Source organism: Accipiter gentilis, chromosome 10 (genome assembly GCF_929443795.1).
Source record: "Accipiter gentilis chromosome 10, bAccGen1.1, whole genome shotgun sequence".
Classification (NCBI taxonomy): domain Eukaryota; kingdom Metazoa; phylum Chordata; class Aves; order Accipitriformes; family Accipitridae; genus Astur; species Astur gentilis.
In genome coordinates, this window is record NC_064889.1 from 6385387 (window position 1) to 6401152 (window position 15766).

General features: G+C 37.3%; 1 protein-coding gene across 3 annotated transcripts in view; it reads right to left on the reverse strand.

Annotated features, from left to right (window-relative positions):
- Window positions 1-15766, reverse strand: part of TLN2 (talin 2) — a 202163-nt gene that overhangs the window by 108129 nt on the left and 78268 nt on the right. For all 3 annotated transcript variants that reach the window (XM_049812946.1, XM_049812945.1, XM_049812947.1), the window contains exons 3-8: window positions 8072-8242; window positions 5245-5342; window positions 4489-4618; window positions 2885-3037; window positions 1850-1992; window positions 258-385 (exon numbers count right to left, since the gene is read on the reverse strand). In XM_049812946.1, the coding sequence (XP_049668903.1) occupies window positions 258-385; window positions 1850-1992; window positions 2885-3037; window positions 4489-4618; window positions 5245-5342; window positions 8072-8207 (788 nt within the window). In that variant the 5' untranslated portion in view covers window positions 8208-8242. The remainder of the gene's footprint in view (window positions 1-257; window positions 386-1849; window positions 1993-2884; window positions 3038-4488; window positions 4619-5244; window positions 5343-8071; window positions 8243-15766) is intronic.

Genomic DNA, 15766 nt, shown 5'->3' on the forward strand with positions numbered 1-15766 from the left:
GAATCCAGCTGCACACTTAACTGGCACCCCGGGGTGGAGCTGGTGCCCTGTGCTGCATAATAAGCCATTGCCAAAGGTCCCCTCATCAGTTGCGGTTGCTGATTTGTGCAATAAAGCTCCTTTCACAGGGAGACTGCTACAGAAAACACACCAAATCTGATTACCTCTGCTTGGAATACTAAAATGCGTTTAGTCTCTAAAAACTCATTGTTAGCTACACAAGAGGTCACCCGAACTTAGAAGTTAGAAGTGTTTACTCTAAAAATCCAGGTTTGTGTTTGTGTTCTACATGAGGTCCAAACTGGATCTGTGCTTGAAAGCCTCCAAATTCGCAGGCCTTCTCAAAGGAGACAGGATGTGAACCATTCAGAATGTCATCACGAGCCTATAGGAGATAAGCAAACACATGTCAAGGACATCCAAAATAACTATTACATCTCTGAAATTCCTTGAAAGCTTGAACATGGCCCAGGAATCCAGCAACACAGTTTTCTGTTTGAATGTCTTCATTATTCCATTCTGGATGTGTTTATGACTAACAAAATAAACAAAGTACTAGATTATTTTCTGGTGAATATCTACAGAGACTTATTGAAACAACAATTGTAACAACTTCCATCAAAAAGCCAACATCCATTTCTTGCCATATGTGTATATAAAATACAATATATTTAGACACACTTATGTGTATACAGATATATACATGTGTGTACATACACACACGTAAGAGCTTTTATCTCACCACCTTGTAATAGCAGGGAAAATGATCTGCATAACTAGTAAGTAAAAAAAAAAAAAAAAAAAATTACTATTATAGAAATGGCAACAGGAGAAAGCAAACAGCATTTTCCTTCCATTTGTTTAAATTTAGTGGTCAGAGAAGATGATGGATTTTATAGCTCTGGCAATAGAAGGCTCATCTACCCACACACAGAACAATGACAAGGCAGTATCAACACATACTGCCATAACAGCAGCCTGAAAGAAATATCTAAGTGGCAGTAGAACAGCTCAATGTAACACAGGCTTCTAAAATACTTGAAAAAGTAATGCAGTCTTACAAGCAATGTCATCTTTACCTTTTGCCTCAGAGTTTTAAAATGTAATTTAGAGCAATCCCATTTGAATCAGCTGCAAGTATAATAACAGAACATTCCATTAAACTTTCAATTTTTATTTTTTTTTTTACTTTTTAAAAAAAACCTTTAAAAAAATTTTAAAAGCCTGCTTTTTTTCAGACTGCATTACAGGCAACTGCACCAGAGCCTTCAGTTAAATACTATCTTCTGCATAAAACTCTTAGCTTTGCTAAAGTATGTATAGTACCTCTAACAGTGTGGGTAACCTGGCTAGGTAGACTCCCACTGTGTTACATGATATGGTCCATTTTGAACAGGAAGCCTGCCTGCCTTGTTTGCTGTCTGGGCTGAAGATTGGAAAGGGAGCGCAGAAGAAGCTCCCTCACTGATCAGGCAGAAGAGAAAAGAGATGAGAAGCAGAAAGCTGGTTGCAAAACTGACCTGAGATTTCGTATTACAGAGAAAGCATCACCTATAGAAGAGAATGGGGAGAAAAACTAAAAAGAATGACTTAAAACACTGAAGACATTCATGAATTTTAAGGAAACAGGACATGAAAGTCAGTGGATTTTTGGTTGAATGTCCATTACTGGGTTGAAAGTATTTGATTAAAAAGAATCAGCAAAGCCTCTGCACTATCACGTGTTCTTGGAGAAATAGATAAAAAAGTAAAATCAACCAAAATTCTAGAAGATGGAGTATTTCAGCAACAAGATTTTTCTAATTAACAGGTTTCCTCAGGCAAGGCAGAACCCGTACACATACTGTACCTGAACATAAAGCAAATTAAGCTGAACAGGATCTCTTGAATCTACGTTCTGGTCTGAATAAAAGAATTTTCGTCTCAACAGTAGTGTTTCATTTTCATCAACTCCTTGTTCTCTAAACGTTCGGCTGTGATCTAGCCAATTTACTGTAACAGAACCACAGACACACACATTGTTAAATATGCAGTGTTGCCAGTGTTCAAAGCTATTGTGAAAATCATGTGATAATTGGCATTTCCACTGGAGGGAGGAACGCTGCAAAAAACGATGCTTTCATTTCAGCTTCTAGTCATCAGTGTTGAAGGTTGCTACAAATGAGAATTGAAGAACAAGAGAAATGAAGAAACAAGAATTTACTACAGTATAAACCACCATTAATATTGTTGAAGAAACAACTATAGTAACATTTTAATACTAAATTTAGATCTTCAAAGTTTCACTGCAAAATTATTTAAAAGTTTACCACATTTTCCTCCTAAAACCAATTGTTCTGTTTACTTTTCTTATCCCTGAACACAGTTTTAAAGCATCTTCCTGCCAGTCACAGTTAATCTTAGTGCCTTAATGTAAAACAGAAAAAATGGTTCTCATGACTTTACACAAAACGCAAATCAAATACTGTCTTAGTTCTTTGGCAAACTCCATTTACACTTAAAATGTATACCTTCAAAGACAAAACTACATTTTGATGGCTTTCAGTGTGCATCAACATTTAAATATCTAACTATAATGAAGGGGAGAAAATGGTCATTACAGAAATGACCCTTCACACATAAGTAACAACTGCCCTACCAAAAAAGTAATGAAAAACACTTCAAAAGACCTGCTAACTCTCCCAGCTAGAGGCAACAACTTGTCCATTTACCTAATTTTAAAAATACTCAGTAGTAGACAACATTATGTGTAAAAGGATACGAAATACAGGTAGGGATCAGCTGAGACATAATGAAGAATCTAAAAATGCATTCCTGTACAGTTTTCTTGCACTAAACTGTGGAAAGATATTAATTAAGAAATATCCTGGAATACACTACTCACAATCATCATCTGTATGAAGCTTTGCCTTAAGTTTTTCCATTTTTCTTTCATCACGCAACAATGTCCTATCTTTCTTAAGCGTTCCTGTACTCTCTTCTTTCTTCTCTTCGATGCTCTCCTGGATTAAGGAATATTCCTCATAATTCGTTATTCCTGGAATTATAAGTAAACCTGGTGTTTGTAACAATGAAAAAATGTAATACATTCTAGGACAAAATATTCTTTTCCATATATTAACACACCAATGGTTAGTTTCAAGTATAGTAAATATATTCCAGATTAAATGCTAAAACAGTGTATGGGGAAGGAGATGCCAAGAATAATCTACAACTTCCTCATTCAAGACATCACTCCAATATCCAGCATTATCCTTCAAATACATCATTTCTTCATCATATGCTGCATTTGCCACCGTCAGAAAGATACTAAGTTTTTTTTGTTATTCTACCAAGAGAAGCTGCCAATTTAAAAACATGATGGAATTTAAAATAGCAGTAAATTCCAGAATGGAGATGTGCCATAGTAAGTTTCCTTTCATGGATGCCTACAGTTGCTTCCTGAGAACTGAGTAATTTCAGCTTGCCCACGATGTGCAGAAGAAATGTGGCAGAGCAGACTGAGGAATAGAAACCACGTGATATATGATTTATTTTTTTTTGTTACAGTTTTAAAACTCAGCTCTTCCTATGAATTTTCCATGAAAATGAATCAAAAATCAGTTCACAACATTTAGCACGTGCTAAATTGCTCTCATTTCTTTGTTTGGCTTGGTTTTTTCCACTGCTTGGCAAAACATATTTATGTTATACAGGAAAGCAAGTGAAATGGTCACCTACATGACCACATTCATGAAAATAAGTCAAACTAGAAGTAAATTACTTGCAGCACATTAGAATCCAGCACAGAAACACTCAAACAAAATTGAAATGGATTAATTTAAAATTAGCTTAATTCACTTTCCAAGTAAATTAATTTAAATCAAATTAAGGCCACTTTAATTCTAAATAAGAATTAAGCAAGGGTCTAAGATGATTTAAGCTAATCCATGTTGGATGCATGTTTATAGTTAATTAGTTTCCAAAATGTCTCTACATACAAAGACAGACTATAACCAATATGACACATTTTTGACCAGCTGCTCTGGATGGCTTCCATATGTTGTTTCACAAATGATACGATACTGTGATCAACTCTTAATCGTAACAACACAGAGCCCTAAGTTTAGGTATATTTCAAGGTTATGAGTATTCATCTTATATCCCATTAAAATTAAGTATAGATGTAGTTCTAATTCTTTACCACATAGCAGGAAAGCATATGTAAATGTAACATATATTAAAAAATTTATAACTGTACCATCAGATAACTTTGTGCCTTCAACTGCTAAATACTGAAGTTTAAGTATATAGCAAACTCTCTACCAACTTTCATAAAACCTGGACAAAAGATTTCAAAAAGGCGTTTGCTAAATGCTAACTGATAACCAATTTAAATATTTTTAAAACAGATGTGCCAATTTCTAGCCAATAATACACATCCTAAAAATCAAGATGCAAATATGGCAGAAAAACAAGTTCTTAAGCATGTGAGTCCCAAAATCTTACCTATCCTGCTGCAAATGGTAACCAGCAATTCACCAACTGTTTTAGAATCATCCACCATGACTGTTTTCACTGAACCATCCAACATACGTATTTTCTGAGGCCTCTGTTTCTTTTTGTACTCCAATATATCCTAGGAAGTAAACAATACTGTTTCTAAGTACTTTTAAAAGCTGCCACAAGCCAACCCACTAACTTAGATGCCTAAAATAGGATTCCCTCCCCACCCCCCAAACTGGATTTTTCCTTTGTTATAGTATAGGCAAACTTATTCATGTAACAAACTTGAGAAGTGACTACTTTTATTTCTGCCAATGTAATTTTTCAAGAACTTGTCGTAGCTGGCAAGACCAAAACCTAGAGAAGGCAGGACAGACCAAAGTACCTTTGTGAGCAAAAACTAGTTCAGCATTTAAAAAGGATAGGAATACCTTTTGGTTGTATCACCTCATCATCTTTAGTATACAAGAAACCCACACTATAATGCAAGGTCACCTCAGATACAAAGCTTATTACAAAACTTATTTTTTATCTTTCTGTTAATTATTCTATGAAGACACTATTGGCCACAGTAGCTCACAGTCACAACCAGATGCAGAAAATAACTACTGAGGCACAGCAAGGAAAAGAAGTGGTACAACTTCAAGAACAGACTCAAGACCTTCCTACTCCTCCAAATGCTAAACATTCTTCTTGCTACTTGGGATACATGTTTTCAGAAAACATGTTGATGAAGGAAGCAACAGACTTGCACCATACCCCATTTCTCAGCATATAATAATCCAGCGTTCTTCCAGCCTCCAGCCATATACCTTTTCGAGGATCGTCATCTGACAAGAACAATCCATAGTCAGAGGCTGTGGAACAGAAGAAACAGAGAGCCATTGAAAAATATCAAACCTAATAAAGCCAAAATGGTTTTATTAAAGGTTATTCCGCTTCAAGGTTAAGCTTCCATTACACTTGCCTTCCGTTCTTAATGAATTTGGATATAAATTTTTTTTAGTGCTTCAGAAAATATTTAGTTCAGCAGTAGATAGCAAGGTAGATCAGGCTTTATAGTGGACTTGAACAAAAGCTTCACTAAGCAAGAAAACGTCACATCTACTGTGTGATTTGTACTGTATTTGTAATTACTTCAAGCTGACCTTTTTTAAATGCTCATAGGTCTGGCTTTGGAGTTGACTAACCAAAAATACAAGCAGTTTGGACTTAACCATAGTATATATTTCAAGCAGTAGTTTTATCTTAAAAAAATATAGTTTGTTTTCAACTCTTCACGTATTGAGTTTATGCTAAACTTCGGAATCTTTTTTGGTAGATGCTTCAGGTTTAGGCATTTAAAAAAATACAAGGCTTCTAGAATTATATCCATAATAAAAATATAAGGAAAAACTTGCATCGATTGGAGGCTAAACACATGTGATTCTGAAACAATCAACTGACAACTAAATGATAAAACATTGTCACAGAAGAACAAACCCAGGCTTAGGCCTCAAAGACTAAACTCCAGGTATACAAACTGAAGGATCATGACTGTCAACTTAAGGCGCATCCATACGTATGAAGAACTGTTACAGAGTACACTTCACTATCACAAACAGGGTAAACTACTGTTCATCTGCTAAGCCTGCTCTAATTGCAGTTCTGGAGTTTAAGCTAACAGCTTTCTTCGTACAAGCTGGCCAGCTGTGTGCACGCAGCCTGTTAGAACAGCTCTGTGCAGGAATGGTGGTACCCTGTTTACTTTCAGCCATCTGTTCAGACCCTCTGATCACAAAGTCAGGTAAAAATAGCTACAATTTTTGGACAATGTTTCATTTCTAAATGTCATGCATAGCAACAATTTACATTTAACAGCTGTCACATTAAACACATTGTTACTCATGCAAGTATATGAAAGACCTCACAATTAATAAAAGTGTAACTGACTTACAAATACACAATTTTGAAGGAAGAATCCTTCCAAAAAGAACTGAATAAGAAAAACTTTTCATGCTGACCCTAATTAAAAATTCCCCTGAAAAGCCAAGTGATCCGTACATACAGACCTGTTTGACACAATTTCAGTACAGAATCAGTTATGTAAAATTTTAGAATTTGTGCCTATAAATAGGTTGTGACCTTTAGAAACACACAAAGCGCCTTGCACAGAGCGCAAAATTACCAGTGAAGCACAGACTGCTCTGATATTAATTTCTGTGGGATAGACCCTAGTAACGAAATAGTAGTGGCTGTGCAACTTGCATGTTAACATCACAGCTGCCTTTGTGCCAGCATGCAAGCTTGTTGGAGAAGTGCAGTGTGCATGGCTGACAGTCATAATACAGGACAATTACGTTTTCTGTTGTGGAGGAACTAGTTTGATCAGTCTGTACTGCACCACTGTGAGTCTTCTGAACTAACAGGCAAAACACACATATTTTAACAGCTACAGAGAAAGGGAAAGGATATGGTAGTAACTTTATTTCTGTTCATCACTCAACTTCATAAAGTTGTTTGAAGTTCATAATTGCACTGCAATCACATAAAAAGGAAAAGCCCTACTAAATCTGAGGGGAGTTCCTAGGCTTTTCTATGAGGTTCATGATGTTCAGGGATATTTATTACTCAACTTCTCTGAATTCAACAGCTGTTCAGAATCACTGCCTTGAGAAATCAGTATGGTAAAAAAATGCACAGCTAGTACCTGAAAATTGAAGCTCTATAACTAGACTTCCTAAGGACTCCTACAAAAGAGAAGCATTTCTAAGTAATACTAATATTGACTATTACCAGTAAGTTTTTCTAACAGTTCAGACAAGATTTTCAGAAGAGCTCTGAAGGTGGAGAGCTGTGCATACAACTCAATAAACAATCTCCCTTATGAATTACATTCCAGTGGCATTATATACAGTACGACACCAAAGGGCTCTGAAGAATCTTAATTTTTTGACAACTCTGACTACATTTAAACTAGAGCTTTTGTCCAAGTGAAGATGCGTTTCACAGTCTGCATTCATCTAATTTGCTCAATAGGTACAGAGACAGTTAAATTTTATTAACACATAGCAGCATTATGAATACAGTATGCACAGCATGGTGATGCTTTTAGTTATTAACCAGTTTCAAACATTTCCCTTTGCACATTTTGGAGATGTCCAGCCATTCTTTCGTAATTCATGTTGTCACTTCCTTTCCTGAGGCACAATATAAGTCAGCCCAGGTTTTCCTCGAAAGCACTGCCACAAACATTGCTTTAAAAAATGGTACCACAAAAATTGCTCTCCAAGCAGGGGAAAATCCTCTTTCAGCCAAACAAACAATTTATTTAAGAAGTCAAAGTTCCACAAAAAAAGCATCCTTTGTAGAAAAACCCCCGTTAGGATGGAAAGAAGAAGAAGAAGAAGAATGCAGCTACCTTCTGTGACTTAAAAACCTGTTTGCACTTTGTGCCTTTCACTCCAGAGCCTTATGATTTAAATAAAAAAAACCCAAACCCTCCAACCTGAAAGATAAATGGAGGAACAGAACAGTAGTAAAAAACCCATGGGTCTATGTTTCAGTTCAGCCAATGAATTGACTAAGGACAAATACAGAAACTTACCTTGCCCCGTTTGAGCCTCTGGGACTCGTTCACGAATAACTCTACAGGCATCATACACTGCAGTGGATGGTTCAAACTGCATTGTCTTCACTACATTGCATTGGCGGACACAGATCTTCAAGGAAAGAGCTACCATGGTGTCAAGTCACTTGCAAGTTCCTATTGAAGTATCTGAAAAAACCAGTAATGGCATTATTGCTTAGTTTTCCATTTAATGCTTTGCACTCAACTTCTTATTAAAAAATCCACAAAACTAGTTCAGTAGAATTATAAGTATTCAAATGCAGTTCTATATAAAGTCTCATCATGAAGCATCATGAAGCTAGAAACTATCCAAACCACGTATTTTTCTTGGTATATTAGAAATTAATTTTCCAGAAACTTGTGTACACATACTTAAAGGTTGATACTTTGCCTGAGGTATGTCAAAATGGGGCATAGGCAAACAATACACTTATTGGGTATACTGCCAACATATCTACTACTGACAGAAAATGACCTTTCTCTTACAACACCTTTTTATTAGGCCACTTAGATTAGCTGGTAACTAACAGTTTAGAATAACTACTTAAACAGAAGCAGGATTTTCTCAGTATGTAACTTCTCTTTTCTGAAGATTCTGAACTGTGCAATACTGTGTTGTGGTTTTTTTTAAAGTCTCCACATAGATCTGCTAGATGTTTTTATCCTGTTGCGCAGCTACCCAGAGCTTCAGGAATGAGCTTTTTTTCCCACTTCAGCTCTATTTCAGAAATGTCATTGAATTTGACAGCATTTGTCTACAGAAACAGGAAGCTACAGATGCTTTTTTTTGTTTGTTTCATTTTGTAGATGGTCTGGGTTTTGTCTCAAGTGTCTTCCCTTGCCATCATAACACTCCAAAATATTCTTCCATCATTAGACTTTCCACAGCAATCTCCAAAAACTCTTCAGAACTGAAGTCCTTTCTGCATAAATACAGAATCTACTAGATTGCCCAAATCCTTTCTGCATAAATTCATGTATGCGTAATTTAAATAGGAGAACATGAGATTCTGTGGACTACTGATGATGATGATACTTTGAGCAGGACATATTCTAGTAGTTAAACAAAAATTTAAACCCCAGTTGTGCATCCTTTTACAGCTCAGATAATCAAGTTCTGTTTGGCAAAGTCACTTTAAGGAATAGGAAGGAACCACCATTTACATTTCATCAATGCACCGATGCACTGAGCTCGGTGAGCATCACTTCTCCAAGGCAGACAGCAGACAAATCATTTCTCTACAGATAACGTTTAAGAGCAGCTTTGGTTCCAAGATGTCATCCTCCCCCACATTTTTGTGGCAGCCCATCCATCTGCCTCCCAAAAGCAAATCATCCTACTTCAGATTTCTTTTAGTCCTTCCAAGACCCCTCACTACTAGTATGAAATGCTAGATATATAACTATCTGACAAAAGAAAAGGGGTGAATGAGCAAAAAACCATGCAAGAAACATTAATGTACACACCACAATGCCTTCCTAATCTATCAGTGTCTGATAACAAAACAATCTGTACTTTGAAGCAATCATTCTAGGCAGAGGTCTGATAAATGAAGAACTCTCCCTACTACAAAATAGTAGTTCCTAAAACCCATCCAAAAGGTTTTCACATTTCAGAAGTAATTGTTCAGTATAGCAGCAGACAATATAAATCTCTGTAGCATTTCCATAGAGACTCACCATAACTGGGCTCAGTTTAGCACTTCATCATTTATACATGAGAAAGCCTCAGAGCATTAGAAAACCAAAAATATCCCAAGAGACCAGATTGTAACAGTTTTTCACCATCCAGAATGGTCCCAGGAAGAAAAATAATGTTCACGTGTGCATATGTGCACCGTTTAAAAAAAAAGAAAAAGAAAAAAAAAGTGACACACTAAAAGATGGAAAAGATGAAAAAGAAACAGATCAACTTGGAAAACAGTCTCACCAAGTTGCCCAGAACGCAGTTCTAACTCAGAGGTGACCTCTGAAACCTGGCTGTCAGCTTCCAGTGTGGTAAGGTGAGCCACAATTCCTGCTCTCTCTGTCTGGTCAATGTGTTAGAGAAGGGACATTATAATACAACCCTCGGAACTCTCTCTCCCCTCTATTTCTTACTCCTCTTAAAAAGAGGAAATTGTATAAAGTGACACCAGTGAATAGGTAAGTTCTGGAAAAAGCTTTTCTCTCCTCTTTGCTTTCTATTGCACCTGAAGGTAAGACATGAAGCCACGCACATCTCATCTTCAGATTTCATCTGATTATTTTGTCTGTTAAAAGGCAAAATGGATACTGACCTTTTCCTATCAACTTTCCCATGAACAAGCTGCAGTCTTAACTTTTGATATGAATAACTTCGGTTAAAGGGGAACAGTCATTCAGAAAAAAATGTAAGCACAATCAACAATCATATTTTAAAATATTACCTTGAGTAGAGGCATTAACAACATCTCCTCTCTTCTGCTAACATGAAGTAATGCAGATGACTGAATCTGTATTCTCCGATATTAAAGCAAAGTGATTATAATTCAGTTGCACAGGCACATTGCAGCACCTTCTGAAAGACTGAACTAAACTTCTTGTTTTAAGGTAGAAAATAGGATCCACCTGAAAAATCTCTGTGTTCAATGGAATGCTTGACCAGTTTCTGGTATAGAATACTAGACAAGTGACTGAATAGTCAGAAATTAGCACCTGACTTGAAAGTTTAATGCCATACAAATCCTGTATTACCAGCACCTACCAGTAGTGGGTCTCGTATAAGTTATGGTGATGTAATAGTATGCTTCCATATATATAGCTGAATCTTTCAGTATTTCAGAAAACAACATTTTCTTTTAAGGGGAATGGTCACAAGGTTATGACATGAAAATAGATACAGTTACTTGCAAACAGAAAAATCTACTTAATCTTTTAGTTAACCCTTTTACATGTAACACTCGAAAATGGATTTTTTTAAAAGGGCATTAACTTACATCAAGGAACATCCAAATTCAGTCCAGTATCTAATCTCCCTTTGTGAATGGAAAAAAAGGGGCAAAGAAAAAACAAATGGTGAAGACTGACCATGAATCTTGAAATGGAAAAATAAAAAAATAAATTAAAATATTCTGGTAAAATTATTGTGAATTTGCAGTTTGTACTGCTGCTTTTACTAGGTTAGCATAAACTTAGCAAACCAGAGCATTCAGATAAACTTTATCTCACCTGTGAGATCCAGAACACGGTTAAGTCAGAACTTGAAAGCCGTTTAACCAGTACAGCATTGTGTCATGCACTTGGTAAGTTTAAAAACAAGCAGAGGCCCCATTTCTTATAATTTAGACCAAAAAAATCTTTTAAAATACATTAAGTAGTTTCTCAGTTTATTAATATTTTCACTTTGTGATCGTGCAACACAAACAACAAAAATGTGTGTTGGAAGGAACCTCAAGAGGCAGCCTAGCCTAGTCCCTTGCATAGCAAAGTGATGCATCCCTATGCTGTCCCTGCCAGACACTCATTCAATCCATTCTGACAAAGCTCCATTGAAATGGAGTCCACAACACCCACAGGAAAGTTGCTCCATTTTTATTTTTCTTTTTACTACTTCTACATTTTGGGTGGTTTCCCCTTACACAGCCAAGTTCTCAGTCTAGGTCTTCCAATCTGCAAAACAACCTTTTTTCCCTGCCTTACATAAACAGACGTGGCAAATTGATCCCTGTCATCTTTAACAAAATTCTACAAGTTGGGAACCTGCTACTGTGTCCTCCCAATGCCCCTCCTTTTTTTCAGGGTCAAATTCAACTCCTTAAAGAAGTAAGGACCTAAATACATCAGTGGTCTGGTCTCCTCCAACTCTGTGCTCTTGGTTTCAGAGACACCAAAGGATGCTTTATTCAAAAAAGAGCTTATGAAAAGAGACCATGAGTTATCGGCTTCCTCCAATACTGTGTTCTCAAACTTCAGAGAAAGGTTTTCTCTGCCACCTCCAAATTACCCTCAGGCCCTAAACCTTCCCACTTGGCTTTCAGTAATAACCAGGACAGGCAGTTTTCATCTCCTGGGTAACAGCCAAAATAGGACAGCTGTTTTTTCTCAAAAGAACTAACAACTTGGTCAAGAAAAAGGGCTGATATCACAGAGAAAAACAAGGAAAAAATACCTTCCATGTTCCCTTTATCTTCTATATATTGATTCACACCACATTTAAATATTTCTCTGTGCAGGTAATGGACTCTTTCTGCTCCCTAATATCACTCAGTCTTTGGAATGGCTGACCAAAAGTCAAAGGATTCCTGGAAATTAAAGAGGATTTTGGAAGGAATGGTTTGCCTGGTACTAAGTCTAATGCTCTGTGACTAATGAAGTAGGTAATTTCTAAACCAGACTGACTGATCCGTGCTTGCAAGGCTGGAAACTGAAGTAATACATTATGGATCTGACAGATTTGGGAGGAGCAGCAGCAGCTCTGAGCTCTTAAAAAACCCACAGTTCATCAGTGAGAGAACCCAGTGTCTGCAGGTACATATGAGAGTATGTACATCAAGGCCTCAAGTCAAACCATCACAGTGCCCAGGTTCTGGGAAATCCTAACAAAAGAAGATTATAAACCAGTGGTTGAATCAAAATGAGCAGGCTGCTGTGTGCCCACAGAGATACCCTGCTAACAAAGCAAACAAGCAAAAATATTTCACACATATAAAACCCTCCTTCGTCAGTCCTAACAATAATTTCTACACGCTGTCCGTGCCACCATATTAAGAAGTGAACAGCTTTTGCATAGATTTACTCTCCAGCTTCCTTCTTGCATATAGCTTGGCTGTCTCCTGTTGAGGGACATCAATATACCTACACAGTCAGCAGGAAATCTACTTTTCAGATAAATATTCAAAAGTGATTTGTGGCCTCGTGCTCTGCTCAGCAGAAGCACAGCATTCTGTACCACATGGCTCAGCCAACCTAGCTAGCATTTGAACTGAGGCAATACCAATATGCTACAGCTGTTGGAGTAACTATATGAAAGCATAAAATCAGTAAATAACAAAACTGGAAATCAGCATCTGAAACTTTGACTAAATTGGTGAAAATTAACCCCACAGTTCAGTAATGCCAAGTCAGTGGTATAACAGGATTAAGGGAAACCCAACTGGAAGTATGTATAAATGCTGCACAGATATATGTGCTCTTTACTCAGGCCCCTAGTGCAAATCCCCTACCGCAACTATATGCTTACAGGAAACCAAACCAGTAGGACAAGAAATGTATTTCTTCCAGGTCCCCCCCAGGTTCTCTGTATCTCCCCTCCCAATAGTTGACTAGCACCAACAGTACCTCCCTCCTCCTAAAATTCTTCCTGAACATGGAAAAACAGCACATCCAGATTGGCACACCCTGACAAATGCTTAGGTCCTTTGTACTTACTGGAATAATTTGTATGAAAACTACTAAAAAGTAGTTTATAGAAAATGCACCATCTAATTCTAGCTACCATATTACATCCATATGTTGCTAACAAATCTGGATGACCAGATCCGACGTTTTGGAACACTTACTGTAGTTGCTGGCTCAGTCTGCCTACCAATTAATTGAGCAACACAGCATCAAAACAAAATGAAAAAAAAAATACAGATTCCTAGAAACATCAAATGCAGTTACTTGCACTATGAGGTAGCACTAAAATATTCTAAATAGTTGGCTTTTAACAGTGATGAAGCTGGTGGACTTTTTTTTTTTAAACTCATCATGACACACCAAAGGTTTCCCAAATCACTTTCATTACAGTAATAGATGTGCACTACTGATGTATCTTTACTGATTTGTTTGTGCTATTCCATGGCCAAGTATTTTCTGTTAACAATAACAAGAAGTGAAAATGGTATCTAGGGTCCCTTCCCTCCATAATTTCCTCCTTTGTACAGTGTGCACTCTTTCTTCTTAGCTCATGCACAAAAACAGCTCATGGAAATGTTCAGGGCCCTAAGCAGCAGTCTGTCCAGTTACTCTGAAGCAAATTTAAGGAAAAATTCTACACAATTTCTCTCCTGGGGAAGACATTTCTAGAGCAAAGGAAGTTTTAACTGTGCTGAATCAGTGAGGGGTCCAACTCCGCACTACTTTGAAAGTTTATGGGTCAAATCAATACTATGGACGTGACTCTCAGGTAACATACAGAACATGTCTCTGTCCAACATCATCTTGCTCAGATTAATTAGCATAATAAAACAACTATTACAGAAATTCCACAAAAGATTCCCCAGGAAACTAAATCATACCCGAGAGCTCCGCTCTGCTAGACTGGGAAGGCAGTACTGATATTATAAGTACCTCAGCAGCAGCTGTACAAAGAGATTCACTAAGGGAAGGAGTAGCAGAGTTTTCTCAAGAAACATTTTACAAGGACTCTCAAAAGACATGTAACCCAGGGTAAAAGGCTGTGTCTCCGAATGCTGACGAGGACAGAACTTTGCATCATATAAATGCAACAGGAATCAACTATGATCAAGCTAAAAGCATACAATAAAATAGCAGAAGAATGGATTACCAGATGCATGGGTGAAATGAGACTTAGAGGGGAGACCACTTAGTGAACACTGAGCTCCCTCATCATTCACACACCCACCTGGCTTAATTTGTACCATTCCTACCCTAATGTCTGTGGTGTCTGACAGCTGATGGGGCCGTGGCATTATCTGTATATTTTGAACTACACTGCTAAGCAAACAGAGAATGCAAAATCTCAGCTTGCTATTATCTCTGCTTAATACTATGAGTATATGAACACTTCTTTGCCTTCCATTTCACATCCTTGCCAATAGTGTTTGAAGTAAAACACAATCCAAAAATATCTGCATTTCTAAACTAGGCAAATGTGGAACAGCTAACACTGACACTGTCAAATATGGACTACACCCACCCAGTTAAGGAAAAGTTGCCACTGCCAGTGCTATGGTTAAAACCAAGGCTCTGCTATGATTTAGTAGAGGTCTGTCTCCCTGGAGATACTCCTTAACTGGTTCATTCAGGCTTGAGCAAACACAAATCTAGGTCATGAGACTGTCACAGTCTAAAAGCCTGCATGTGTACATGCTAGTGTAGGCAAAGCTACATATTTTTATACTAGATTAACTCTGTAAGGAAATCCAGTGGAACAAAAGTTCTCTATTCTTTTCAGTACTCCCACCACCTACCTGCTGGTACAGGACACCAGTAAAACAGGACACATTACATTTTCTGTTGTTCAGAATGGTTGAACATCTAATTCTATACCAAAATACCAAATACTTGTTTAGTGAACTGGTGCCTGGTAAGACTTCCTTAAGCAAAAGGCACTCAAAAACACAAACCCAGTTGTACTGACAGCTACATAGGATATTTCTAAAATTACAAATGCAAATGAAAGCATCGTCCTTCGAAATCAAGGATGATGGAAGCACAAAGCAGGCAAGCGGGCAGATGATTGCACAGGCACAGAGGGTAACAACACACACTTTACTACAAGCTCACAATGGCACTTAAACTAGTTGGTCTTTGCTACTGTTGGCACCTTATTTGTTTATCATATACAAGGTCACACTGCTTCTTTACAAGGAAGATCACCCTCTCTTTAGTGCTCCATTGCTGTCAATTTGTAACTCATCTATACCATGATGCTCTCAAAGGGGCTTAAGGACATATCCCTGTCATTTTCTTAGAACACTAGGATAA